This window comes from Salarias fasciatus, chromosome 12 (genome assembly GCF_902148845.1).
Source record: "Salarias fasciatus chromosome 12, fSalaFa1.1, whole genome shotgun sequence".
Taxonomy (NCBI): domain Eukaryota; kingdom Metazoa; phylum Chordata; class Actinopteri; order Blenniiformes; family Blenniidae; genus Salarias; species Salarias fasciatus.
In genome coordinates, this window is record NC_043756.1 from 17,577,494 (window position 1) to 17,605,099 (window position 27,606).

Consider the following 27,606-nt stretch of genomic DNA (forward strand, 5'->3'; position numbering starts at 1 on the left):
CGTACTTACCAGAAACTTCATATTACAAGAGCCCAAGAGAAAGAAACGAACCCCCACAGTTATGAACCATAATTCCTTACCACGTGAAAAGGGAAAAAAAACCATGAAGAAGTTAACTTCAATCTAACAAACAATTACAACTTAAGTTCATCTATATATCTCTTCAATAGAACAAACTTTTGCGGTGTAACTAAGGCTAAAAATATATTTAGCTTCTCACAATGTGACTTTCTAAGATCATTCATGAGCCCACAAAATTTCCAGCAGGCTTTTTTTCTTTTTTTTCTTTTTTTTTTTTTTTTTTAGATTAACCTGTTTTGGAAATCTTGCCTGGACCCCCGTGGGGCCTCCCACCTTAAGAGCTCCACTGTTACCACAGCATGTTCAGCCCTCCTGAGTCCTGATTAATAATTCCAGCCTGTTAAGTGGCCCATTGTCGTGTGTGTGTGTGTGAGTGTGTGCATGTGTGTGTGAATTGGTGAGGAGTGCTTCTTCTCAATGGTAAAGGAAAGTCTGTTGTAGGTGACCTCTGTGATAGCTCCATCTCTCCTTATCGCCCCTTCACTCCAGTCTATCTGTCCTTGCCCATCACTCTTCCTCTCTATCTCCCCCTCTCTCTCTCTCTCTCTCTCTCTGTCACTCACTCAACCCTTTCCAATCTTCCTCTCCACTCCGGACTTCACATCCTCTCTACAAGGTTATCACACATCAACTGTTAAAACAGTGCGTGCGTGTGTGCGCGCGCGCGCGTGTGTGTATCCCGGTGTGTTGGTGTGTGTTTGGATGCCAGACCTCCATAAAACATCAAAGTCACTTTTTGGTTTAACCGTCTGCACCTCACCACTTAAGCATTTCAGGGTCTACTGATTGCTTCTGTTTCTTCCTCGCTCTTTCTTTCTCACACTCATCGTATAAAACTGTAAGCGCGCGCTGCCACAGCGTGGTATGTGTCAGCTGGTTTGCATCAGACGACAGGCTGATTGGGAAAATGCCCACACCCTCGGCGTGCTGCCTCCTCGCTGCCCTTTGACTAATTAATTTCCCAGATCAAGCATGTCCCGCCATAAAGTGCTCTCCCTCCTTGTGTCACACTCAGCCTGTTCCCCGCCTCTCCCTGCGAGCCTCTACCCAGCCTGGATGGTTTCACTTCTGCCGGCCTTTGATTGCACTTGGCCCCAAATGTCAGGGCAAAGAGCACCACCTCGGAGAGCCGCTGCCGTGTTCATTCAGTTTTGCCTTTTATTTGTTTGTCTTTACATCTACATGTATTTTTTCAGCATGGCTTGGAGAAAAGACACTTTTTTTTCTTATTTTAGTTCATCAAATTGAAGTTGAAATCTGCACCCGACAGACATTTTCCCACTCAGATTGAGTGACTGTCAGCATGCCTTTTCCAGTTCTCACAACTATAAATTTGTTAATTTTCAGCGCACCACAGGCGAGATCAACAGTTTCTCTCTTGTCACCGACTTCTTTGTGCGTTTCGAGGGCTTTTCTCGGTATGCTGTTTACTGAATTAGCTTCAGCACTCCGTGTGACCCCGGCCGGTTTGGTTTGGTACTTTGAAGATGAGCAGAGTGTGTTAATCAATCAGACAGCGAGGCCGCTGCTTTGGCCAGGTCAGAGAGGCATCAAAGGAGTTAAGTGACATCCATACGGTGCTTATTGGATCGCTTTACTTTGTTTTTGCACCCCGTGTAACATGTTCTGTGTGTTCTCATGCGTATTTACATTTAAAGCATCCCACTCACTCCTGTGAATGGAATATTCCTATACCTGTTTTCAAACAGTTATTAATATGTACGCACCTACACAGTTCATGTAATATATAGATCTGAGTGTTAAATTTGGTCTTTGCTTTTTTTATCTTATCTTCTTTTCAGGATTATTAAAAAAAAAAGAAAGAAATCCTAAGAGGGTGTCTTCACCTGCCAGTACTAGTAAAATATTAACCACTTGGAGGAAATTACACAACTTTTGCATCTCCTGTAACTCCTATAGCTTTAAAATTTTAGGAGTAAAAAGTGGTTTTCCTCTGGCTCCGGACGTACAGCGGCTCAGTGCAGAGGGCGAAGCTGAGGTTAAGTTTTTAAACGCGCACAAAAGCCCGAGTGAATGTCTGCAACATTAGACATGACAGTTGTGCTCTCTGGAATACATCAGCCATAATAAGCCTCTTTTTCTGTTGTCCCCGCTGCCATATTTACACACACGCACACACACAGGCTCACAGTAAATCTCTACCGTATAGCATCACATTTTTTCATAGCCATTCCATCTTCATCACTGGGTAAAATATGTGTATAGGGTTACTGCAGACAGCCGTGGGGATGGCTTCGGAGCAACGAGATAGCTGTAATGGCACACCATCATTTAGGAGAATGTAATAAGTGAATATCTAATAAGCCCGTAAAAGATGCTTAACCTCTGAAACTCCGAGGTCAGGTACCGAGATAGAGGAATAAGCTGATTAAGGAAGGTTTCTTCTCACGTTGCGGTCATCACAGGATTGACCAACTCTTGACCCCGGCGTTCAGAGTGCAGTTACCTTAGCCTGGGACCGCTCCTGTGTTTGGATAACTCCACTATTCATGGTGTTTGAGAACAGCTTGGACCTGATATGAGAAAGTAATAGGTTATGAATCTCTGTCTGGGGATAGTGTAGGAGTTAATGGAACACCAGAGATTTACGGTTTTACTCTAGTGGTCACCTTTGGTCGACATTTGTCATCATGATTCCTTAGTAAAAGCTATAAGTATAGCCATAGGGTGAAATTATTACATTAGAGAAGGTCCCAATGAATCAAGGCTCTGGTTATGATCCATGAGTACCCTTCTTAAACCCTTCAAATTATTTATGACTCCATGTATTGATTTATAGGTCAATCTGCTGTTTGAGTGACAATACGATCTGTTGACTCAAACCTCAGAGGAACTTTAAATAAACAGAAACAAATAGTTTTCGATGTGATTTCCTCCTGCTCCTTGGATGTCGACATGCTCTTATCCCCCAGCGACAGACCTGGTAAAAGACAGGTTAAATGTGCCGTGCCCAAATGAATGATATCCACGATTTAAGGTCAGTCTCTCATCCTCCCTCTCTCAGTTTTTCTTTTTGGCTAAAGAGGGAATACACACACACACACACACACACACACACACACACACGCACAGGCACGTATGCGCACACACACACGGGTCCTGAAGCCATTCAGCCCGGGCAGCCGAGTGTGTCCTCATTACCGTCTGTGACTGTGCAGTCACCACTCAGTCACAGCTCCAGCTGCCTGAATGGGATTTTCCCCTCTTTTCTCCTCTGACTCTTCCAACCTCTTTTTCACCTTAGCCTCTCTTGCATATCGCTTCATCTATTTCTCTGACAGAAAATCATTATCAGTCAGGAAAGACAATTTCCTTCTCCTATGGTCTCCTTATACACTCCGTGAAAAGTTTTGGCTAACTCGATGTAATTCCACTTTTATTGCTAAAATTCTATCAGTGTAATTGTCTGTTCATATGCACTACTGTAAAAGGCTCTATTTTGAGTGAATGATACATATATATTTTTTATTAGTTTTTTTTTTTTTTTTTTCTGTTGGAGCAGTAATTGAATTGGTCCGAAGTTATATAGTCCCAAGTTTCTTGCTGCTGGTGACTTAATACTGAGGCTTGAACTATTTGTGTAACACAGCTACATGTAGTCGTGTCTAACATCCACTCACCAACCACTTCATTTGGTACACTGACTACAATCTAACGTAATCCAATACAGCAGCGCCGCCATAAATCCCGCCTCTACAAAAGTAATAATGTTCCGTTTTGCTTGAGGTTTCAATTTAAGTACATGTTGATTCTTGAGGTTGTGATTTTTAGTGGTGCTAAGCTGGACTGCATTATATTTAAAGGTGTTTGTAATATCCTGCCCACTCACATGTGAATAGGATTGGCAAAGTATTACAAACTTTTCAATTTAATGCGGTTCACCTCAACACTCCTTCAAATGCCACCTTAAAATGAACATACTGTGGATTTAAGCATCTTTGACAATCTAGCATGAAGCTGAACGTTATTACCTTTGGAAAGATGTGAGTTTTGTGAGAGCGGTTGTCGTGGATTAGATCAGATTGACTAGATTTGGACAGCGAGTGACCGTAACTTCGTTGGCTTAGATTTTCGGGAACATAGAAAAATTCTACAAAGTGCTCAGGGACTCTTTAAACAGACTAGTTTTGCACATTGTTTGAAGTATCAAGAAGCACTCTGTATTGCCTGTTAGTGTCTAATTAGAGCAATTACATCTGAGACACTTCTGTAAAGTGAGATGTATCTTTTCATTCCGTATACTGTGCCCTGGCTGTAATGTTTGAACTGGTTTGACTTTGATTCATTGAAAACAAATTGAGGTGTAGCAATTTATTTGGCGCCGCCTGCAATGAATATCCACATTTGTGTGAAAAACTGAATTTAAAATAAGTGTTTACTCCATTCTATGACAGATACAGAGCAAATTCTCTATTTGGATAACAATACTAATATATTCATTGTGTTGTCGGCTCATTAAAACAAATTTGTATGTTTGTTTTGTGTTTTTTTTTTCTGTGTGAGCTTTCCTGCTACACAGCTTTGATTGCTCTCTCTGTTGCCGACAAAGTGATCAAACCTGTTCAATTGTAGTAAAAAAGGTTTCGCTGAAAGCTTTTAGCCTTTGCAAAAGTAACCAACGATTTCCATTTTCCAGCAGGAGCAGCTGAAATGTTCCGCCTCCTGAGAGAGGATCAAAGGAAGTGGAGCGCACACAGCAATATTAGACTGTAATGGTGACCAGATGAAGTTGTTGATAAAGTACTAAACAACTCTAAATAGCCCAACACTTGGCTCCACTGACAAATACTGACAAAGTCATTATCCGACGCTCCAGTTTACCTACCTTGGAGCTTAACGAAATGGCGTTTAGTGTTATTTGCTCCTCTCTCTCTCTCTCCTGGCAGCTATCTCAAATTGCCATATGTTTCCTTTCTAAAGCCCAAAGCCTGTCGACACTTCCGTTGTAATTCAGTTTAGGCAGGTGGTGTGTGTGTGTGTGTGTGCGCTTAGGTGAATGCAGCACGGTAATCAGGAAACGCATGAGAAATGTATTCACTTGTTCTTCTTGAACGTTCACATTGTAGGCACCTGTCTGCTTCTATCATCCCGCTTTGTCGGGCTGAAGTTGAAGGGGGAAGAAGCAGCGATACGATTTTGCCAAAGAAGGAGATAGAGCACTCTTTGATTTGTTGGAGTAGGAAGCTCTACCTTTTTATTTGATCTCCCTTTTTCCCACGCAACCTCTTGGTCTCTCTTGAGGGGAACGCTAACAGCAGCAATATGTGCATCTTAGCAAAAGACAAAAGCTCTGAATCCAGGTAATCAAGTCTGGGAACATGTGATTGAACGTGACACGGGAAAAAAAAAATGGACGAGGAGTCGTTTGCCCTCATGACGCTTTTCTCGAGCATCCAGAATAACGCTAAAACATCAGTTTTTAGGAATGCTTTAACAGGTCACCATTAGTCAAAAAATATGTGGCCGCTTCATGTTCTTTCTTTTTGCCCATATGGGCTGCTGGAGCTTCTTCCCCCATGGTGCCGTTTGACATGAAACATACTGCGGCTTCAAAGCTCCGTTACTGCCTGTTTAGCTATAATGTGCCATTATGCATGGCATCCAAGAGCATACTGGAGCACAAAAGAAACCACATGTGGTGCAATCCAAGTGCCCAAAGCTATATATTACATATGTTGCATACTGTACACAAGTTCAGCCGTGGTGTGTGTGTGTGTGTGTGTGTGTGTGTGTGTGTGTGTGTGTGTGTGTGTGTGTGTGTGTGTGTGTGTGTGTGTGTGTGTGTGTGTGTGAAGAAACCTGTACATTACACAGGCCCAGCAGGACGAAAGATGTTAAATATATGCAGGAAAAAAAAGCATAAGATTATTCATTTCCTTTCTCCTGTGGGAAAACACACACACACACACACACACACACACACACACACACACTCATTCTCCCACACGGAGGCTAAGTTAAACCCACTGTTACATCAATGATGTGCTGACTGCAGGTTATTTAATACTGTAATACGTGCAGCGGCCAGTCATAAAAGTGAAGAAGAGACTTCCCGTGAAAACAAGTTTAAACTGATTAATTTCTGTCGTCTTCCTGAATTGGAGATGTCACGAGCTTGTTTGTAGGAACCAAATAAGATTTGAAGTGGAATAGATTTCTGCTAGTGAGAAAACAACATCAGGGCTAAGTAAGTATTTGAAGGTGCTGTCAAAGGCTTTCTCTTTCTTTACCCCCCCTCCTTTCATCTTCCTCTCATCCTTCACTCCTCCTCCTACCTCGCCATTCTCATTAGCGATGGTTGTGAGAGTGGAGAACAAAGCCCAGGCCTGCCAATCGATCACTGACTAGTGCTATCAATCGACTGGTGGAGCACAGGCCTCCTCCATCTACCTTCCGATTGACAGGTCAAAGATTGATGAGGAAGATTGTTGTGTGTCTGCCTTCGTTTGTGCGTCTGTGCGATGTGTTGGGATCTCATCGTTTGTCAGCTGTACGATTCAATTAGTCTGTTAAGACATCAAAACTTACAGCACCTGCGTGTTACGCTCTGTGTTTATCTGCGTTTGTGTGAATGAAACTCTGTATGTAAACACGCCCCCGGGGTTTCACCGAGTCCCCCGACACCGGCAGATATTTGTTTTGGTGGATACTCTTTACCCTGGCATTTTGTTTCTGTTCTGGCAGGAGTAATGCACACACACTCATATGTGTGTGTGTGTGTGTGTGTGTGTGTGTGTGTGTGCTCACACATGCATGCGCAAGCAAAATTAAATCATGCACTGGCATGGAGCTCACACTTCACCCTGGCACGGTGTCCTTGCCTTTCAGCGCTGCCAGTCATGCCAGCGCTCTAATGGATGAGTCCTGCAGCAGTCACAAACAGGAGGGGTGTATGCATATCTATCTGTGTGTGTGTGTGTGTGTGTGTGTGTGTGTGTGTGTGTGTGAGAGTGTGCATTTTCGAGGTGTTGTATAAACATTGGAATAATGTGTCACAGCTGGCCAGATGACTTGCCCTGTTTTCATCTCAAAATTCTGTGCGTCTCGATGGGAGGACGCCGCTGTCACATTTGCATGAGAAAGGTTGTCAGACTAACACCTATTCTTGTTTCTCTCTCTCTTTTCTTTTCTCCCACCTCACCCCTCTCTCCCCCTCCTCCCCCGATCCGTCTTCTGTCCACAGCTCTGATAGCCATAGGCCAGTACAGCAGCACCATAGAGACCGTGGACGCCGGCTGGTGTAAAGACATCACAGACCAGGGAGCCACACAGATTGCTCAGAGCAGCAAGTCCCTGCGCTACCTGGGCCTCATGAGATGTGACAAGGTAACAAGGCTCAGCCCATAATGTCTGCTGGTGTCTGCGCTTCTGTCAGTGTGTGCTCTGCGGTCCGGTTATGTGTGAGGCTGAATATGTTTTCAGACACAGCAGATCTAGTTTCCATTATATGCATTGCAAAGTATTCAGAGAAGATGTCCAGGAGATTTATTTTTCTCCCATTTTGGTTGTTTTTGACTTTTACAAATGTTCCATATTTTGGAACAATCAACGGTAAGTCAAAAATTTTCATTAACGTGACAATGACCTTGAGTCCTGGGACTGGGATCCCGATGGACATTTGCAGTTTGCATGTTCACAATCCATTATAACGGATGGTGCCTGATACAGGTTTTATCTGTAAACTGGTGCACATCACCTGTCAAAAAACTGAGGAATAATTCTATTTCTAATCACCAAAAATATTAATGTCTAAAATTAAAACACAAAATAATAGTAATACAACTCTTTGTATACCAGTTTCAAATATTTCAATAAGATTTTATTGAAGAAAAAAAAATGTGAGAGACTAACAGACTAACCCTACTTTACCTTATTTGACTCTGGCTCGTGCAGCGCAGCACACTCCCAAGTTTCCTGCCACACTGGGAACACACATGAGAAATAACCTTTTTTAAACATACCCACACATGCCACACATTCAACTTGAGCTATTTAGAGCAAGGACAAGTCCTGGGCAAGCAGCAGTGGAGGGGTGGCAGGAGAGCGTCGTGTTGTGGTTAGTTAGGCTCAGTGTTGGGCCCAGAATTCATATCTCTGTATTTTTCCTCAAAATGGCAATATCAACTCTATATGTATTTCTCAATAAGGTTTTTTCCACAAATACAATTTTGGGTCAAAGTCACTAACAAACTGCAACACAGGCATTTTTATTAACCACCAGTTGCACAAAATAAACACATGAAGTCTCCAGAAAAACGGTGAAGAAAAAAAAATTGTATGCATGAAAAGGAAAGAAAAGATGTGTCAAACTCATTTCAGTTAAGAGAGAAACTAGAGGGGGTCAGACAAGTGAAATGACAGCACAGTAATGTGAAAACATCCTCAAATCCAAACGTTTTAAAGCAAATAAATAGAATACATGCCTGAAAATGTATTATCTTCAAAATAATAAAAAAAAAAAAACTAAACATCACACTAATTTCATACTGTATCCTAGTGGAAATTTCAGTGAAATGTCTCTTTCAATCTTTAGTTACAACTAAAAATGCAACAATGACTCAACTTCAGACACATCTCGCAGGCCGGACTGGACTCTCTGATGTCCTGGGTTTGGAACATTTAAAATTCTGTAGTTTATATATTAGAAGTGTAAAAATACCAGATAAAACCATCAGCTTTTTGCTGCCATTCATTTTTATTGAATGGACATTTATTAATCTAAAGCACGTTACAAATAATATGATCACATCAAAAGAGAAAATCTTTGTCCAGTACATAAAATCACCTCACAGCTGTGAGATGCCTTCAGATGTGAGGGTCTCTTGTGTACCCCTGCCCCCCCCCCCCCCAATGTGGGCTCTTCCCCGTCCAATCCCCTCCCTGACAGAAACCCATTAGGTCGCACTGCCATAGTAACGACTCCTCCCCCCTCTCCAATTGGCCCCGTGTAGCTTTTGCGGCACAGATGCAGCCACTTAGTCTGGCATGAGGGGGATGAGGGCAGACAAGGTGGGAGACGTGAACAGCTGGCTTCACCCAGAAACTTTTAGTCTGTACTTAACATTGTACAAGCCTGCGTCTTGGTTTGCAGGCAAAGACACAACACGGCCCACAATCCCAACACCGGTGGCTTTAGGTATACCGTGTTATAATACGCTTTAATGAGCATCTTGATCTTTTTAGGTTCGGGGTAAATTTTACCTTTTGGTTGTGGGCTGAACACATTTAAAAGCCTCTGTCGTGTAGTAAAAAGCGCGAGGAGAAGTTGGCAGGGAAGAGGAAGAGGGAGGAGAGACTTTGACTTATAGTCGAGGCTGTGCTGCAGGTTAGAAACTCATCATTTTTATTTCTTCATTATAAAATCAGAGATATCTCCGTGTCGTGCCCCCTGAGGTTGACCCTATGGATTTCTCTGGTAAAAATGAATACTCTGCGATCGTTAAGTGCTACGAGAGCATCGCTGTATCATATTTATCTATTTAGACTGCAATAAAATTAAAATATATGAGGATTTGAGGGTGACCCTATATGTAAGGTCTCAGTGATGAAGCAGTGTACTCGGTCCTCATTATTGCAGTCAGGAATGTGTGTCTATCATATTTATCTACAAGTAATAAAGAGGAACTCCATTACATTGCAGGTGATCACTTTAGACTCCCATTTCCATTTAGTTTCATTCTTGCTCACTGACTAAGTGACCCAACAATCGATACCTGCAGCCAGGCCAGTGAAAACGTGTTGTGGAGTTTTTCTCACATTATGCGCTCAGGCCCTCCCGGTGTACAAATCCCCCCATCGTCCTGCTCTTATTTACCTCTCCCTTTCTCTTCACATGTGCTTTTCATACATACGATTTAGCTGTTTAGCTTGAAGTTTAATGATTCGCTCTGAGGGGGGAATCTGTGGATGACACCGCTAAATAATGTAGTAATTGGTACTATTAGAGTTTTAATGGGGTGTGAATGGAGCGGGGAGAAGAGTTTGACAGTTTGCGAGGCCGGGTATATTGCCAGCTCTTAATCACGGAGTTAATTCACTGTATGCTTGCCTCTATCATCCGTTTTTGTTCAGCCTACTGTCTTTTTTGCCGGCTACGATTGTGTTGAGCTTTGCAAATGAGCCTGGAGTGCCGGTGAAGATCGCTCAGGCCCGTGTGGGAAGAGCACCGGCCTTCGGCAACCACTTTCCTTTTGGTCCTTGATGTTGCTGTTTGTGATTATGTTAGGAGAGAAAGCGAGCTACAGGAGGTATGATCAGGTTTTGGGAGTACACAGAGAGAAGAATGGGGGTAATACAAAATTCGCTCAAAGGGAAACAAATATAGAGAAAAAGGCTGTTATTACCGAGGTCAAAAAGAGAATAAGAGCTGCAGAGCGAGTTAAAGAGGTAAAAAAGGTGGGAGGCAGAGTCAGAGCAGGGGAATTGTGGTTATCTACAAGTCAGCCCAGGGACAGGGGTGACCATGCTCTCTCTCTCTCTCTCTCTCTCTCTCTCTCCTTCCACACCTCCTACTCTCATCTCAGTTCTCTATCCCTCAAGCCCCTCAGCCCTCCTGCTCTCATCTCAACAGTCTTCAGGCACCTCGTCTAACTCCACGCTTCAGTTTTATTGTTTGACATTTAATCAGAATTTATTTTACATGCAGGCATTTATTGTAACCAACACTTCTGGCCAAACCACGTGAATTATGAAGAGCTGTTTAACGTCTTTATGAAGGTCACATTGGCTGGGTCATTGCAGACGGCTGTCTGAGTTGAGCTTGGAATTTCTTCGCCGCACGTTTCGGTTTTAGCCCTTTGCCCACAAAGCTTCTTGCTAAAGAATGGAAGGAGTTCTTGCTTCCCCCCCCCCCCAAAAAAAAAATCAAGTTAGATCAAATCAACAGCAATCAGTTTTACCACAGTCGGTGCTTTGATGATGGGCTTTATTGTTTGAGGAACTGGACGTTCTACCATTTGGCAGTTTGTATTGCGTTTTGTTTGTGATTCAGGAAACTAAAATTGCTTTGCATGTTCAGTATCAAACTAATCTCTACGGTTCCGTTTCAAGGCTTGTGCAGTTTCCTTGGGTTGTAATTTTTCTTCAGCCGTCACATTCCTTCTTTATGTTGAATAAAGAATTCCATTAATAAGTTCTTGTTTGTGCGTTTTGAAATGTCGAGCCTCCTTAAACTTTCTCACCGCACACATTTCTTTTAGTTTTACGTCTTAAATCCTACATTTAGCTTTTGATAATAAATCTGGACTTCCGTTTGATCTGAGCCTCACCAGCAGAACATGATTGTTTAATTTCCTGCTGCCGTAACCACTTCTGCTTTACCCAATACTCATTAATATCTGTAATAAATGCTAGTCACCTAGTTTATCGTCATTCGCGGCATGTTTTGTGTGGCTGTGATTCCCTTTTGACACGGAAGATGAATGTGTTTATTGGGCTACTGATCTGAACTCAGCGGAGGAATAAACAAAAAGGCTTTGAGGAAGGTGTGTGAGCAGAGCCAGGGACGGACCGACCGAGAAAGCAAGCAGAGCAGAGCAGCTGTGTGTCTGTCCATCAGGTCTTCATGTACAGAGCTAAAGAGATCTGGTGTTTACTTGTGCTGCTGTTCTGTCACTCTGAATGTCAGTGTTTTTTTTTTCTAACAATGACCTTTCAAACACACCACTTGTAAAATTAACTGCCACAAAATTAAGCAGAAATTAAGAAAAAAAAAAAAAGTGTTATTGCAACAACGTGAATACATAGCTAGTGACTAAGACCAGGTCAGTCAAACACTCCCACAAAGGTTCAGCTTGTGCTATTTTAATGATGTGTGAAGCTTCTCTGATGCTTTATGCAAAAAATGTAGCTGACGAGCTACTGTGTGGTTGATCATTTTGTATGCTGTGTCTGTTTACTAAGAGCGCATTATGGAGAAAAGGCACCAACAGATAATTCGAGTATACCTGTCTCTGGACACTCAGGGTCAAACAGCTCTTGATATTTTTTTCCATCACGAGTTCTGAATAAGGAAATCCACAAAGCTACAAATTACTGAGCGCTTGTCAAAAGGTTGCAGTGCAGTTTTTCAGCTCATCTCTCCACAAGTGTTTTCTTTCTTTTAGCTTAATTACATCTTTATGTGATTTAAATGTGGTGAATCACACGGCTCTGTTCCTTTTTGTTGTAGTCATGTTGGTTCATTTGTGTTTTGTGCTCGTTAAATTTGTTGCAGGCGCTGTCTTATTTCACGATGGGCTTTTCAGAGATCTTAAAAAATAATAAATGGTACTTCAGATCTCTGTAGATAGGATGAATGACCAGCATTGCAAGGTCAACGGTACCTTGATTGTTGAAAGACTTGAAAAATTACATTCCCTAATATAATATAGGAGTATTCAAGGCGAGCCTGTTGCTGAAGAATGTATCTTTGATTTGATTTTGAAAGTATTTTCATGCAGCCGTGCCTGATAAATCCAGCAGATCCAGCACTCTTAGCTTCACCCTTAACTATATCAACTAAATGTTCTTTGCCTGAGGACAGGACTTCCACACTTGAAGAAGTATCTCAATATTTATCCCTGAACCTACTACTGTTTAGGGTTGTATCGCCGTCGCTGAGGGGGTCATCGCCAGTGACGCCAGCTTGAAATGATTTTACTCTGCATACCTGCCACGAATGTTTGCATTGCAAAAATAAATTGTTACATACACTTTAGACAGAGCGTCCTGCTCCCGCCGTCAGTTACTCCTTATGGGAGCTGTGTTGACAGTGCCGTTGACATATTGTAAATATCCAACAGTTAATATTTCCCTTACAGGGACTCTGTCAAGTTGTTGCGGCGGATGTGTGTTTTTGCAGGAATTTAATGTGAGTACCATTTGGGGGAACAGCCGACGTGTCCGACTCCTGTTTGTGGTCGTCACCCGAGCTTGTGTACGTCTGTCTGCGTGCACCTACCTTCACGTCTACATTTGACTATTTAAAATAAACACAGTTTTCTTCCTATATGTCCCCACTTTGGCTTTTTCCTCTCTCTCTGTTCCCCTAAAGCTTCCACGCTAACTGCCGGTGTGGGGTTTCAGAGTGGGTCCTGTCAGTCTCAGACCATTACCGTCTTGTGATAACCTTGACGCGCGGTGCGGACAAAGCAGTCGGCTCTCCGCCTCGGCATACGCGGCCCGGGCCCGTGCAAATTTGTTTGGAATTGTCAAAACGCCGGGAATTTTAATGTAACAGCCTCCCCGAATGTCACGGGACTTAGAAAGTGTAGAATTCATTTAAGAACTGTTAACGCGATCCAGCTGGCTCTCCTCATGTGGAGCAGTGTGAAGGATCGATTTCCTTCGTCACAGTTTATACAAACGTGCTTCCGTACTATATACATTTTACTATATACATATACAAGCAGCCTGAATTGTGTGTCCGCTGTTATTTAGGGTGTTTCAGATAAATTACTTTTCAATGTTCAAGCACAGATCAAGCAGACGCCCAAATGTGAGTCAAGTCAATTCGATTACCAGAATATTTTCTGATTTAGACTCTATTTTCAGTAGCTGAACCATTAACCGTCTGAATAGAAAAGCATTCATACATCTGCCCCGCTGATTTTTTTTTTTCCCCGCTTCTTACATGTCAGTCTGAAGGATTTCCTTTGTGTCTCTGTGTGTTTATACATGCGCTCACAAACGCAGTGTGTCTCTGTGTAACAGTGTGTGTGTTCTGTGGGAGGAATTTATGTTATTCGCCGTTAACGCGGCTCATAATGGCGCATTGAAATCAGAGCCACCCCCCTCAAGGCTCGGGCGAATGGCGTGCTCCGGCTGCCTCAAATGATTGCACCCCTCTGCCCTCAGGGCCAGATGACCTTGTTCTGACGAAGGGAAGGAATGCGATTGATCCACGCTCGCTCCAAAATAATCAAACCAATTCATTTTGTCCCCTGTTAGCGGGTGCTGTGACAGTCTTTTGAAGGATCCAAACTGGTGGGGAAGAACTGCCTTAATATTGCAAAAAATGGCTAATCTTTGCTGCATATGTCAGCGCGTACGTCTGAGAAAAGCCTGACTACCCACAGAGTTTATTGTTAAATGCCAGGTCTTCTCTGTGGGAGGAATACATCTCTTTGCACTCCCACAAACACAATCTAACATGCTGGATTAATCCAGGCCATGCTTTTTGTTTTGCCTTGTAAAATTTAGTGCCCCGGCCTCAGAGGTAGTTTTCATGTAAAATTATAGCAACGTAGTAAAAAAAAACATTGTGCTCATTGAACAGGGCAAACTCAGAGACACAAACGCACATTAATATGCCAAGCTCACACAAATATACCAAATGCTAATGCAGTAACATTCAGCACTTTTTTTTTTTTTTTTTTGCGAACCACAGCCGAGTTTCCCTCCCCGGGGCAGAGACCCAGCAGTGATCGTTGCTGATTTGTGGAGAGACGGGCTCTCCCGCTTCACACCCTGCCGTACTGTTACTCACTGCACTCCTTATCTCCGCACTGTTTTCATATGTCTCCTATATGTGTTAAGTTGCTTTTTGTCCATAATGGGCCTTTCTGGACTCTGTGAACATTTGAAGCCGCCGTTCTCCGGTGATGCATCACTTCGGGCATTTAGATCTTATTCAGTCTCAGTGGAATGTTTTCCTTTTAGAAACGTTTTCACAGCTTGTTCAAATGCACCTCGTCTTCTGTCTTATACCCTCCCTCCTCCTGTCTACTCCTTCTTCCTTTGTCTTTTTCCTCGTCTTGTTTCCCCGTCTCTTCCGCCGCCGCCCCGCTCTCTTCCCCCGGCTACTTTTCCACTACTTCATTAGAGCGAAAACAAATGGGCAGTCCGGCCTGTGAAACGGAGACAGGAGCAAACTCACAAAGTCAGCATGGAGCTGGACTAGGAAAATAATGACACCGACTGCTCCCGGCCTCTTCAGGGATGGCTGGTGGGGAAAGTAAGAGTTATCATAGTAATGATGAGAGGAGGGAGGAGAATCCAGGGTATTAAAAAAAAAGTAGGGGTTGAACACGAGGGGGGAAAAGGAAGAAGTTATTTAATGGATGACAGAAAGCAAATGGTAATATAAGCAAAATTAGATTAAACAAAAACCAGACAATTCTGGGTGTTTTCAATACAAATCACCCGCCCGCCCCCCCTGAAGTGTTTTGTGTAAGCAGTTTTGAAGTGTGCTCCCATTACCTGAAGTGAGGTGGAGCGCCGTTCGGGGAACAGGTATGAGCGCTGCTGCAACCCCAGATAGAGCAACCAGACAGACCTTGTTAAAAGAACAGACATCCCAATCAATATGGTCGTTCCACTGGTGCATCCAGCTGCCAGGGACCGTACACAGATAGGCACGGCACAGCAATTTGCAGACATAAACAAGGGCCTAATTGTTCGGGGCCTGGAGGTTTGGAGTGAGGAAAACAAAGATGAAGTATGGCGAAGAGTTAGGAGGCATTTTAACTCTCGTTTAGGAAATGAGAGTTTTGGAGTTGGGCAAAACTTTCTTTGATGAGTGTTGTTATTGTGAACGGCGGGGATCCTAAGTTTAAAGGCTGCTAATGCGAGGGGGAATTAGGAAAAAGCTACTGCTCGGGCAGCATCAAGTATGAGATAGGCAGGCTCTCTGGTTTCTATTTTCCAGGCTTTGGTCAGACTCGAATGTTAAAAGTCGCCAAAGTAGTTTGAAAGAGTCATTTGCCATTTGTGATTTTCAGTGTAATCTTAGAGCCTCATCCCACAGAGAAGAGCCGTATTGATTGGCGGTCTTAACTGAAGCCGCCTCCTGATCATCCCTTCATCTTGTTTCTAAAGGGCAGGAGCAAGGGACAGTGAAGGAGAGAGGGTGAAATAAAGTGAGACACCGACAGAGTTCACTGAGTATCTGAAGGGAATTTCAGAATTGACCTTCAATAAAAAAGAAAAAGAAACAACCAGAAACACACACCTGACCTCACCTGGCTGACACACACACTCATGCATTCCTCAGCCGTCTCTCCACCTCTTCCACTCCTTTTTCATACTCCTCTTGCTTTCTTGAGTTTTGTTTTTTGTTTCCCCCTCCTTATCTTTCTTCTTCTTGGAGTAAGGACAGTCAAGGTTGTTTGAATTTTGGATGCCGCTCACATCTTTTGGTTATTCAATTAGTTCATTTGAGAACACTAACCCCCCCTACTCGTCTGTTTTCCTTTCTTCATCCAGAGCTGTTTACTCACCACGACCCAGGTCAATATCATCTCATTGAGTCATTGACAGGCACTCAGTTTAGCCTGTACACTCCGACCTGATCATCTCCAGATATTTTATACCAATAAATAACATGCGACAAGTCTGACTGTACTCGATGGAAAGCAGCTTCTTTCTTTTTTTATGAATATTGATGGATGAGCCTTCTTTAAAACTGAACAACCCATGAATATAAAGGCGCTGAATAATATAAAAAGTGCAGCTGTAATCAAGAAGTCTATGACCTGTAGCAAATGAGTTTATCTTTTAGAAAGAAAGAAGAAAAAATATCCTGAAGCTAAACTTTTGAAAATAACATTACAAATTTACCACGCTGTCATGAAAGGTGCTTTTACTGAAAAGCACATAATGCTGATTTCTGTGCACAGACAGGGGATTTTTCTGCTATTTTGTTGAGCTTTTAAATAATAATAAAAAAAAAGAACTGGACTTTAATTGCTGTGCTCTCATTTAGTTTTTCATAATTAACCTATAATTTAAAATAATGACTCTGCAGCAGGTGGGAACCACACTTCATGGGCTTACAGATCAGATCACTGTGTTGTTCACTTGTGACTTTGGACACAACAGTTTTTTATCCAGTCTCGCTTTACTCTTAGAAAATCACTATGAATTTCACATATCATGGTGTGAGTGGATTTGCCCTTGTTGTTTAATTATTTATTCAACCTGAAGAAAAAGGGAGTCAAGTGAGACAGACAAAAGAAGAACTAAACAAGGTTGCTCTGTTGTGATTAACTTTAAGGTATTTTGCTTGTTTCTGGCCTCCTGTAAGCTGCTCTGGAATTCGTATTGATGGTTTGTGGTGGCAGTGAATGTGTGTGTTTCCACTTCACAGCTGTGTGGTTTTACCGTTCATAGGTAGTGTTACTTTACTCAGAGCATGTGAACAGAACATTATATTGCATTTCCAGTGAGAACAATGTATGACCTCCACCAGTCTTTGTTATAGAAACTGAATTTGAACACCTTTCATTCTGCCATCGTTGTTTCGGTCTTTATTTTCAATAAAATCCAATATTATATATTTCTTGCTTTGTTGTGAAAAAAAGAAAAAGAAAAAGTTATTGTGTATAAATCAATTGAAGAAATTTCAATCATAGGTGTTTTTTCAGACCAAGAAGAATCAAACTAATTTTATTTCAGGAGCTACATGCGTCCCTGTTTGATCTCAAACAGGCTGGACCGGGATATAAAGAAAATATTCATATATTTAACTTTTATTTCTTTGAATATTCAGAGGCTGTTATAAACGGTCTTTATTTAAAAAGAAAAAAAAGAAATGCGATGTGAAACCATCAGTGCTATAATGATCTTGTTCAGACTGATGATGACAAAGGCTTACCAGGCCCAAAAACAGAAGTGATAATAATGTTTTGTTTGCAAAAAGTAGATATCATGTAACTAATGACTGACTGTGTGATACAAATTACATGGATTGACAATTTGGAACTAGATTTAACTAAATCTATTTTATTTATAGCCTGCTCTTCACGCTTCTTTATCCTTCATTGCATTTGATCATTTCATGTTTCTAAAATATCCTAAAAACAGACACAATTATCTTGTTTTAATTTCTTTAAGACGGAAACAGCTGTTTCCATAAACTTGAGACTTTTGGTTTTTCCCAATTAAATCGAATTGTTTTCATGTTAAGGTTTTGCTTTTTTCCTTTATTTTAATGCAAATTTTTGAATGCAGATAGTGTGGCAAACAGTACGTCCCTCTCACACTGGTTTGTCCGAAATGTTGAATTTTTAATTTTCTTTCGATTTGGCTGTGATTGTGTTTAGTGTTTTTTTTCTCTCTCTCTCCTGAGACGAGCTAATAAATTATGGAAAGCTACTTGACTTATTGTATATTTTCCTCCAGTGTGCACTGATAAGAAGGCCCCGTGTGGAAAGAGGGCTTGAGCTGAGCCTGGTACACATTCCTTTAGTTACCTTTGTCACGCGTGATGGAGTGTGGGGTTTACAAACCCGGCCCCCAGAACCTCTCTCTCTGACCCTGTTCAGCGGAGCCCCCATTGCTCTTTGTGCTCGCATATGTGTGTGTGTGTGTGTGTGTGTGTGTACTGAGACCCTGCTTCTCGGTGCCGCTGCTGTCTGATATTGTGCAGGGATGAGGAGGACCAGACCTTGGTTGTCGCAGCCAGTGCCTGACCTGGTTTTTAAAAGCACATTGAGAGCTTTGCGCTGCAGATTTCTGTGAGGGCCGCTCGGCTTTCTGAGACAAAATCAAAATGTTTGAGCTCAGGCTTTCCTCGGCGAAAAGCAGTCTATTCCTTAAGCTTCCAAGCCAATGCATCAATAGTTCATTTAGAAATATCGAATCCCTCGGAATAAGTTTGTGGGGACTTCTTTTCTGTATCCGTGCTCCTGAAGCCTCCTGCGTTGGTTGGTTTTCTCTTTCATCCGCCTCTTTCCCTCCCTCCTTCCTGCCCTTATCTGAGATGTTAAGCTATCTTTCAGTTGTCCAGTTACTCGTTTAGAGACTTTACAACGGGGGCTTTTCCTCTGAGCAGTTTAAGGAAGGCTATAAATCTGGCCTGTTTAAATTCAGACCCCTTTAAGCTGTGTTTTACTAAGACCTGATGCACTGCATTCTTCTGCTTCCTAAACAGGCTTTTTAAACATTTACCCCAAATGTATTTACTGGTTGACTGATACACTGTCTGCATGGGAGTAGACGGGCAACGGGGGTATTTGTCTCTCTTTATGGCCCTGGGCCCAGCAATGGCTGCCACATGGCCCAAGAAAATGTGAAGGAAGGGGACGAGGGGAAAAAATAAAAAGGGAACAAGGCGGACCTGCATTGAATTTAATGAAAGCACAGTTGGGCAATATTATTGGAAGAAAAAATTGCAAAACAAGAAGGATTGTGGATCATGTCGTTGTTTTCTGGAATCTCACTGTACATTTATTTAAATTACGGCTCAATATCACCAGTCAGTGCTTTATTTCTTTTCTGGAATCACTAAAGAGTACAGGCACTCAGTGGATTTTGATGTAGCAACGATATGTTTTCTTTTTTTTTTTTTTTCTTTTACATTGCCTCTGTTTTATCCCTTTCTATTTCTCCCATTTTCCTTGCCTGATTGCTAGCAGCACCGAGAGGGTGTTCTCGCCATGACGGCCTAATACGATATGCATCTTCATGTTTGTGTATCTGATTATCGATTTACAGCCCAGGTCTTCTTTTTCCCCAGCTGAGAACGCGAACCTCTGCCGCATTAGTCATCTTTACGACGTGTTTTACTGTGCTGCTTACCAGGAGAGGGCCCGGTGTTTGCAGTAAATGTATGTTTTACGTGGTGATAGAGTGCATTTGCATCGGCGGATTATTCGTACAAAGAAAGGGGGGGGGGTGTTCAGTGTTGAGGAAGAGTGCACATATGAGCACTCCACAAGAGGGCAGAGGTCAACTCGGCGACTTGCTGTCACTTACCTTCAGCTGTCTCACTTAAAAGTTGAGGAGCAGCTGTCAGCTAACACTCAGACACACACACACACACACACACACACACACACACACACACACACACACACACCCGTACAAGCGGTTCTGGTTTTATTGTGGAGCATGAAAGGTGCTTTTTGCCGAACAACATATCAGACGTACATCTTTTTGTTTTCCCCTCGTCTCTCCTTCACCCGCTTGTAAACCCTGACAACAGCACATTACCCGTCAGGATGAATTACACCACACTTAGATCTAGAGGGCAGCATCTTTGAAGTTAAAATGGGGGAAAATATCATAAGTATAGGCCTCGGTCCAGATAGCCGTGGCCGCTCTCCCAGATGCTTCTCAGAGATTAGAATCATCAGTCAGTAGCGATTTGCTCGATCATATGGCTCTCCTACAGACTTGGCAGCAGGCTTGAAGGGTTGTACAGTACAGCGCACTAGATCACAACTGTATGGCTTTTAAGAAAAAGGAAAAAAAAAAAAAAAGTTCTCAGTACGCCTAAAGCAAAATCCCTGCCACCACGGGCCTCAGTGTTTTCTGATTGTCTCCTCAAGCTTATGTTACCCCAACATGTCATTAAGCACAGTTATGCCAGTGAAAAGGAAAAAAAAAAAACTGTATTCCATGTAGAAAACTGCTGAATCACAGGTTAAAAAAAGCTCGTCCATCCAGTCAGTTACAGTATTCGGTCTGACCTTCATGTCGAACATCAGCTCTGAGCCGCAAATACCAAGCAGGTGGGGTGAAGTCATCCCACCTCATTCAGCACGGCGAGGGCGTTCTGGAGCGAGAGGCACTGTAGCCGTGAACTCTGGGAACTCGCTACGAGAGGGCTCCTCTGACAAAAGGCCGTTGTTTTGTAAGCACAAAAAAAAAAGTGGTACAGTTACTCACGCTGGCAGGCGGCCGCGGCGGAAGAGAGTTATGATGTATGAATACCTCAGTCAACCGATTTTCTGTCAACAAGATTTTCAGTCCACCTTCAATGAGCTGTCTTAAAATCAACGTAAGCCTACAGTTTGTCATTCAAGATGCCATTTAATTAAAATAGAACCCAAGCAAGGTGCCAGGGATTTGTGTGCTCTGTTATAACAGTATACACCTTAAGTATATAGCGGGACGTGATTGATAGTTTCTTTAATTTGGCCGCCATCTGCGCCATAGTAAAATATTTGAATTACGATCTTTTTGTCGTATGGACTGTAATTATAATTCAGAATTTAAAAACTGAAAATAAAACGTTATTCGTTTTCTCTTCACTTAGTCGTTATAATGAAGTGCAACACTATTCTTCCTGTGATTTCCATCAAAGCAGTCCAATTGCAGCACAAACATTCCAGCAGTTGGGAAACGATTCAGCTCTCTGATTGTTGGCCCTGTTGTGTCTTCTGCCATGTTTGCTCAGCAAGCGGAGCTGCGCTAAATTAGCATTAATGAATGTTACGGCCTCTCATCAGTTTGACAGGTCTATTCTTTAGATCAGTTTTAATTGTAATTAAACCTGATTAACGAGCTGGGGAGATGTTTCGTTCTCTTTTCAAGAATAAAGTGTAATGTGTTATGAAGGCAGTTGTGGGATTGTCATTTATTTTGTTAATGAGGCGCTGCCATATGTCTAAACAAATCTGACTCGTCGCTGCAGTCGTGATTAAACTGGCCCTCTAATCCACTGTGAGACAGCAATATCACGGGTCATCTCTTTTTTTTGTAAACCGCTGCTTCAGTTTGAAGGTTTAAGACATTGATCATAAACTGAACACCTCTGATGCCTTCTTGTTTTTCTTGTTAAGTTCTTAAGTTCTGAAACCTTTTTGACCCACAAGCTTTAATATGCAGACTTTACAGTACTTGTAGGTCAATTTTCAACTTTTTTCCCCAAAATCTTTGCATTTTGTTGAGCTAAATTGTGCGGAATATTTTCTAAATTTATCACTAGAGGATAACATTTTTTTCTTAACATGTTCATGTCTGAACTGAGGGACGTTTCCTCTCCGTTTTTCAGTAAGACTCCACCATCCCTTCAAGCCCTTCCTGCTTTAGAGTTGAATGGAATAAATCAGAATAGAAATACCTTATAAATGTCAATTTCTATGTGCATGTAAATCCTCTGCTATAAAAATCAGGATGTTTGGTTTGTCTTTTGAGGTAAACTTATAAAACCTAAAGCTCTACTTTTACAAACCAATAAATGAATTTGTTAAAAATGAAATCTCTCACATTGTGATGTAAAAAAAAACTTTCTTAAAATGATAGTGCCATTTTCTGGTTGACTTTTCATATCAATTGATAATTGAAAAGTGAATAAATCTGAACCCAGAACTGACTGAAGTCAGCACTTTCCAGCTGGCTTGCTCCTGTGACGGATGTTAGTCAAGACACTCGTCTTGGTTTTTGATTCCCACAGTGTCGTCAGTTCATCCCGTAGTCCAGGTCAGTTTTTCTACCCCGCCTCCACGAGACATCCTCCAGAATGGGAAATTTGAATCAAATGAGTGAATTGAATAGCAAGTAAAACACGATCCCGCTGGAGACGCTGCCGACGTCGAGGCAGCGGCTCTCTGGAGGCTCGAGAAACAGACTCGGGATCAAAGGTTCAAATCCCACTGCTGACAGGTTACCAGTGCGGCGTCCTGATCAAGACCTTTGACCCCAACATCTCCCCAGGCACAATGCCATGGTAGCCTCCTCTGCCCATGTAGTCTATGTAATTAAGGTTAACTATGACTAGTGCGGGTTAAATACAGAAGAGTAATTTCCCCAATGGGATTGGCTACTCTAATTTAAAACAAAACTGTGAAATGAATGAAAAAGATGTGCTGATTGTAATAGAAATCTCGCTTTGTTTACCTGATTCGACGCTACAGATCAGACATTCTGCAGCACAAATATGAGGAAGAAAAAGCAGTTTCTGTAAAGGCTGGAAAATCCTGCGAAAGGTTTCATTTAGCCTGTGGAGACCTGGTGTCAGCATCATGTTGTGAAACTAAAATGCAATAAATCAAATAAAAGGAGAAAAGAAAGTCAAACAGAGAAACACACAATAAATTTGTGACAAAGCTCCGAAAGCGGCGCGTCAGAGACTGATGGTGGCACCGAGTGATTAACACTCGTTTCCACCTTAAGCCTGAATGTGATTGAAAACAGGTGAATGGAAACGCAGCGATTACAGCAATGAAAGACACTTTATCGCTTACTTTTGGCCCAGCTGGTGAATCCTGTGTAGAAAAAGACTCCGACTTAGAACCCCGCACGAAAACTTTGATTGTTCTATCTTCTTTCAGGCTCCCGTGTGAATAAAGGCTTCAGGATAAAATATCCAAAAGGTCTTCTGTTTTTCATCCACGCTCCCGCCTCACTGCAGTCTGATCTGTTCAGTCGGTGCGGATGTGCAGTGTTTTGTTTAATAAAACAGTTGGAATACTCATATGATCTAATAATAATGTAAATTCTTAAAGGCAATATCCCCAACACTGTCTTATTAATGATCCTTCTGCTTTGCTAATGCATCAGCAATCAGTCTCGAATAGCTCGCTGGAATTTTTTCATTTTTACTTTTTCGTGCATATTTAATGAAGATTTCTCGGAGCTGAAGCATCGTAGTATTATTGCCTGTCTCTGTCTCCTCAGCACTGACTGGAGACAGAACTGAAGAAAAGTCTTTCTGGCAGTGTCTCAGCATTTTCTGATCAGAGACAAAGAAAAAAAAATGGATGAAAGACTAAAAGACTTTTTGACCTCATGCTCATGATTTCACTTTTCTTCTGAATCATGGATTTCCTCAAAGAGTCTTTGTGTTGGCATCGAGCACCTGAACTTCAGCATGCCGTTCCTCCCTTGGCAATCAGAGGGAAGACAGACAGACAGTTCCAGCCTTTTACCCTTATTGGATTCACTTGTTCCGAGCAGATTCCTCCTTCCTTCTGTTACTCAAGACACGTTGCTGGTCGGTCCATTCAAGCACACATGTCCGTTTCCCAGATTCTGCTGGTTTTCATCTCTTCTTCTCGTTCGCGTGTTGTTTTCTCAACACGCGGTGAAGAAAATCTGCGTCCCGCCACTTAGAGAAAGTTTAGATTAGACCCAATGATGAGCACAGCTGATCATGAACTCTGGCCATCCAGAACTTTTTTCCTCCAAAAAACAGAAACCTCAGGGCTGGGAGCGCAGAGAGAGAAAAAAAAAGAAACTGTGAAAGATGTTGTTACTGCTTTGGCAACAACGGATGACTGTCTCCTCAACATGTGTGTGAGTGTTTATACATGATTTCCCCTGGAAAGTGTCACGCTCGCGGGTGGGCGCGGGCTTGGTTCTGGGTGGGTTGCGGCTAACCCCTCAAGGTCTCCCGGGTCGCTCTGCCTCTGCTCTCTGTCAGTTTCTCAGACTTTCTCCTTCTTGGCCCTCGCTGATGGTCTGACAGAGGATCAGACTGGCGAAGAGGTGCTGGAGTGGCTATTAACCGCTTGTCTTTCCAGTCCTCTGAGAACATGAAGGCCTCATTAGTCCGGCCGGCTAAGCCGTCCTCGAGTACTAAACCCCTCTTCACCGTCCAATTTTCTACACACACATGGACACACACTTTTGATTTCTAAGGAATTCCTTGTCCTTCATTTTTAACTTGTCCAATAACATTTTTATGCAAAAAAAAAATGCTTTATCATACACAGGTATGTTGTTGTTTTTTTTAAACCTACTGTACCAAACAGCTGCAGTAAACAGTGGTGTTTTTAAAACCCTGAATTTAATGAGTTCACTGTTTCTGCAGACCTCAAACATCCTGGCAGGTTGTCAGACAAAACGCTCTTTCACCTCTCTTAATTTGCATCCCGGGAATACGAGTAAACCTGCAGTTTGAATCTGCTCCATTTGAAACAAATGAATGAATACATTGAGGACATAAATAATGTTTAATGAAATCGACAGCGGGTCTTCTGTTCACGGTGAAGGCGGCTTGATTCAGGCAGGATCGTTTCATAGCATGAAAAGGAGGATTGATCACCTGAGAGCAAACATTTATCTGGATATTTGCACCCAGCTACAGGTTTATATCACGCTATAAGAGTTATTCTGCTAGTCTACTGTGATCAAAGGAAAAAAAACTCTGGAAAACCTTGTTCTTGTTGCTCTTCATAAGAAGGTGGTCAGTTTTTTTTTCTTCATCATATTGTAAGGTTAACTTTTTAAAACTTCCAGAATGTTTTTAACCAGTAGAAGAACTTTTAGTATCGAACGATTTGAATACTCACAGCTTCATCACGTCCAGACATATAGAAATAAATCCTTCGCTTTGTTTTAACTCAGGTTTAAATTGAACTAAATCATTTGATATATGAGGGATATATGTGTGGATACGACAGAGATCTGCAAACATTCATTGACAGAAAACTGGACCAAAAACACAGATGTCCTCTGCAAAGAAAGGGTCAGCGTTGACTGTACTTTCTGAGGTATCTGTCCTTTAACATCTGTCCTGCTGTTGTGTGCTGGAGCAGCAGGTGCTAACACAATCCACAAGCTGATCAGATATTTATGAAGAACAGTTTTTTTTAATATTTATTTGTTTATTTATTTTAGTATTTATAGATTTGTTCTCTTCTGCATGGAACACCTGCAACACAAATGATTTTACTGAAGTTATCAAAGTGTTCTGATTGCGAGGATCCTGTTAAGGTTGCGTCTGTGTGTGTGGTGTCCGCAGGTGAACGAGGAGACGGTGGAGAGGCTGGTGGACCAGTACCCTCACATTGTGTTCAGCACGGTGATGCAGGACTGCAAGAGAACCCTGGAGAGAGCATATCAAATGGGCTGGAGCCCCAACACATCCAACGCTTCATAGCCACTGCAGGAACACACACACGCACACACACACACACGCACACACACACACACAAGCACACACACACACACAGCTGCACCGAGGCCCCTTTTTCTACACAAACACAACAAGCGCAGCTCCGTCATGTTTTGCTTCTCATTTGCTATTCAGACATGCATGAAACAACAAGAAAACAAAACAGAAAAAAAAAAAAAACTGGTTTTATTTCAAACAGATCTCCTATTTTAGTACAGCGTTTTATAACAAAGGGAGACGTCGTACACCTTACCGGTTTGAGGCTATGTTCAAAAAACTGAATCGTAGTTATTTTCATTGGCAATAAGTCCGAAACCACTGAAACGACATGGTGCATTTTCTCCGACCAGAACCTTCAGACTTGTTTGACTTTGGCGCAAAAGCAGCACACTGAGTGTTTATTGCCATCTGTAGAGTGAAGCTAAGAGTATTCGGCCTTCACCTCTCCAGTCCTCTGCATAATCGCGAGTGATGCAAAGATAAAGGAGAGCGTTAACTTTTCTTTAATCTGTATTCAAGAAATGCATCACTGAATCAAGGACTTTCGGCAAACGGTCAGAAATATTTTTTGTTGAAATGAGATTTGAGAAGAAGAAGAAGAAAAAAAAAAAAAAAAGAAAGAAACTTTAACTGGATGCTTTGAGGTTGTTCACATCTTCCAGACTGAACGCAGAGTGAGATACCGCACAAGCAGAGACTCGGACACAACTGAGACAGCGTTATGTCCAGAAGGCGGCTGAACGACCGGGGCTTCAGGAGTTTGTGGTGTTTATTTTGTGAGTTTGGGTCATTGTTTCTGCAATGTTCAGTGTTCAAGGCATTCGTGGACGTGTATCCGTGGTGAGATTGTTGCGGAGGTTTCGGTGCGACGGACCGAGCGCCCTGCAGTGACTCAATATGCACAACATCTGTCAGACAGAGAAATGCTTCAGACCGGAAGCAGTCAAAGCTCTGCTCGGCGGATGTCAGGAAAATGGCATTAATCACATTTTGAAGGTGCATGTTTACATTGAGATCCTGAGGTGTTTTTTTGTTTTTTCGGCTGGAGCACTCGTGACGAGACGTTGAAATTAACATTCATATGACTCTGGATCAATGCTGCTTTAATTGCCATGCATAGATTTACTGTTGACTGAGCATCACCTTGAGTCATTACAGAACAAAACAAAAAGAGTGCTTGAAATAGAAGTTGCCTTTTCCCCCCAAAAAAAAATCCAGGGTTATATTTTTGGAATATAACTGCAACCACTTGGATGGTTGGTTAGAGGAAGCAGTAAGCCTTATGTGGTGAATAAATGCCATCCTGTTAGCAGCCTGGAATCAACCCAGATTTTAATAAAGAAATATTTATCTTCTCTGAATTTATCTGAATCCATATTCCAGTTATTTGATCTGATATATACATATATATAAATACATACTGTGTGGGATTTTCTTAGCCTAATGTTGGTTTTTTTTAAAACATATACTTGTAACATTAGCGATGTAGCAATGCCATAAGCAATTTATCTTTCTTAGTGGTGTAGGATGTAAAGTAAAGAAAAGGAAAGTCTCAGGCCTGAAGCTGGTGGGTTAAAACTTGTTCATTTTTCCTCTATTCTATAGAAATTCAATAGTGAACCGTTAAGAATGCAAACAACCAGGGTATTTTTTCTATGGTGTGAACCAGCTCTGGGCTCAGCCTCCACACACTCACTCACATCCCAACAATAGCTTCTTACCCAGCTTAGAGTTTGCGTAGAACTGTAAACTTTCGACGGCGCATAGAGATTTCAGACAATTAAGAACACGTTCATTTTACCCTTGTCAGGATTTGTAGACTTTAACCGATGAGGAGTTTCTTCCCCGGCCTGTTTTTTTTGTTCGGTTTCTGTTCTTTTGTAATCCCCATATGCACTTTCTTCTCTGCTAGATGTTGACACACTTGATTCCTGATTTGTTAAGGCAACCGTAAATGA

At 42.1% G+C, this 27,606-nt stretch overlaps 1 protein-coding gene across 1 annotated transcript in view; it reads left to right on the plus strand.

The window, feature by feature from the left end:
- The window catches only part of fbxl17 (F-box and leucine-rich repeat protein 17), a 207,891-nt gene extending 180,701 nt beyond the window's left edge, over nucleotides 1–27,190 (plus strand). Inside the window, exons 10-11 of the mRNA XM_030105542.1 lie at nucleotides 7,286–7,428; nucleotides 25,496–27,190. Coding sequence (XP_029961402.1) covers nucleotides 7,286–7,428; nucleotides 25,496–25,633 — 281 coding nt within the window. The 3' untranslated portion in view covers nucleotides 25,634–27,190. The remainder of the gene's footprint in view (nucleotides 1–7,285; nucleotides 7,429–25,495) is intronic.
- Nucleotides 27,191–27,606: the final 416 nt, after the last annotated feature.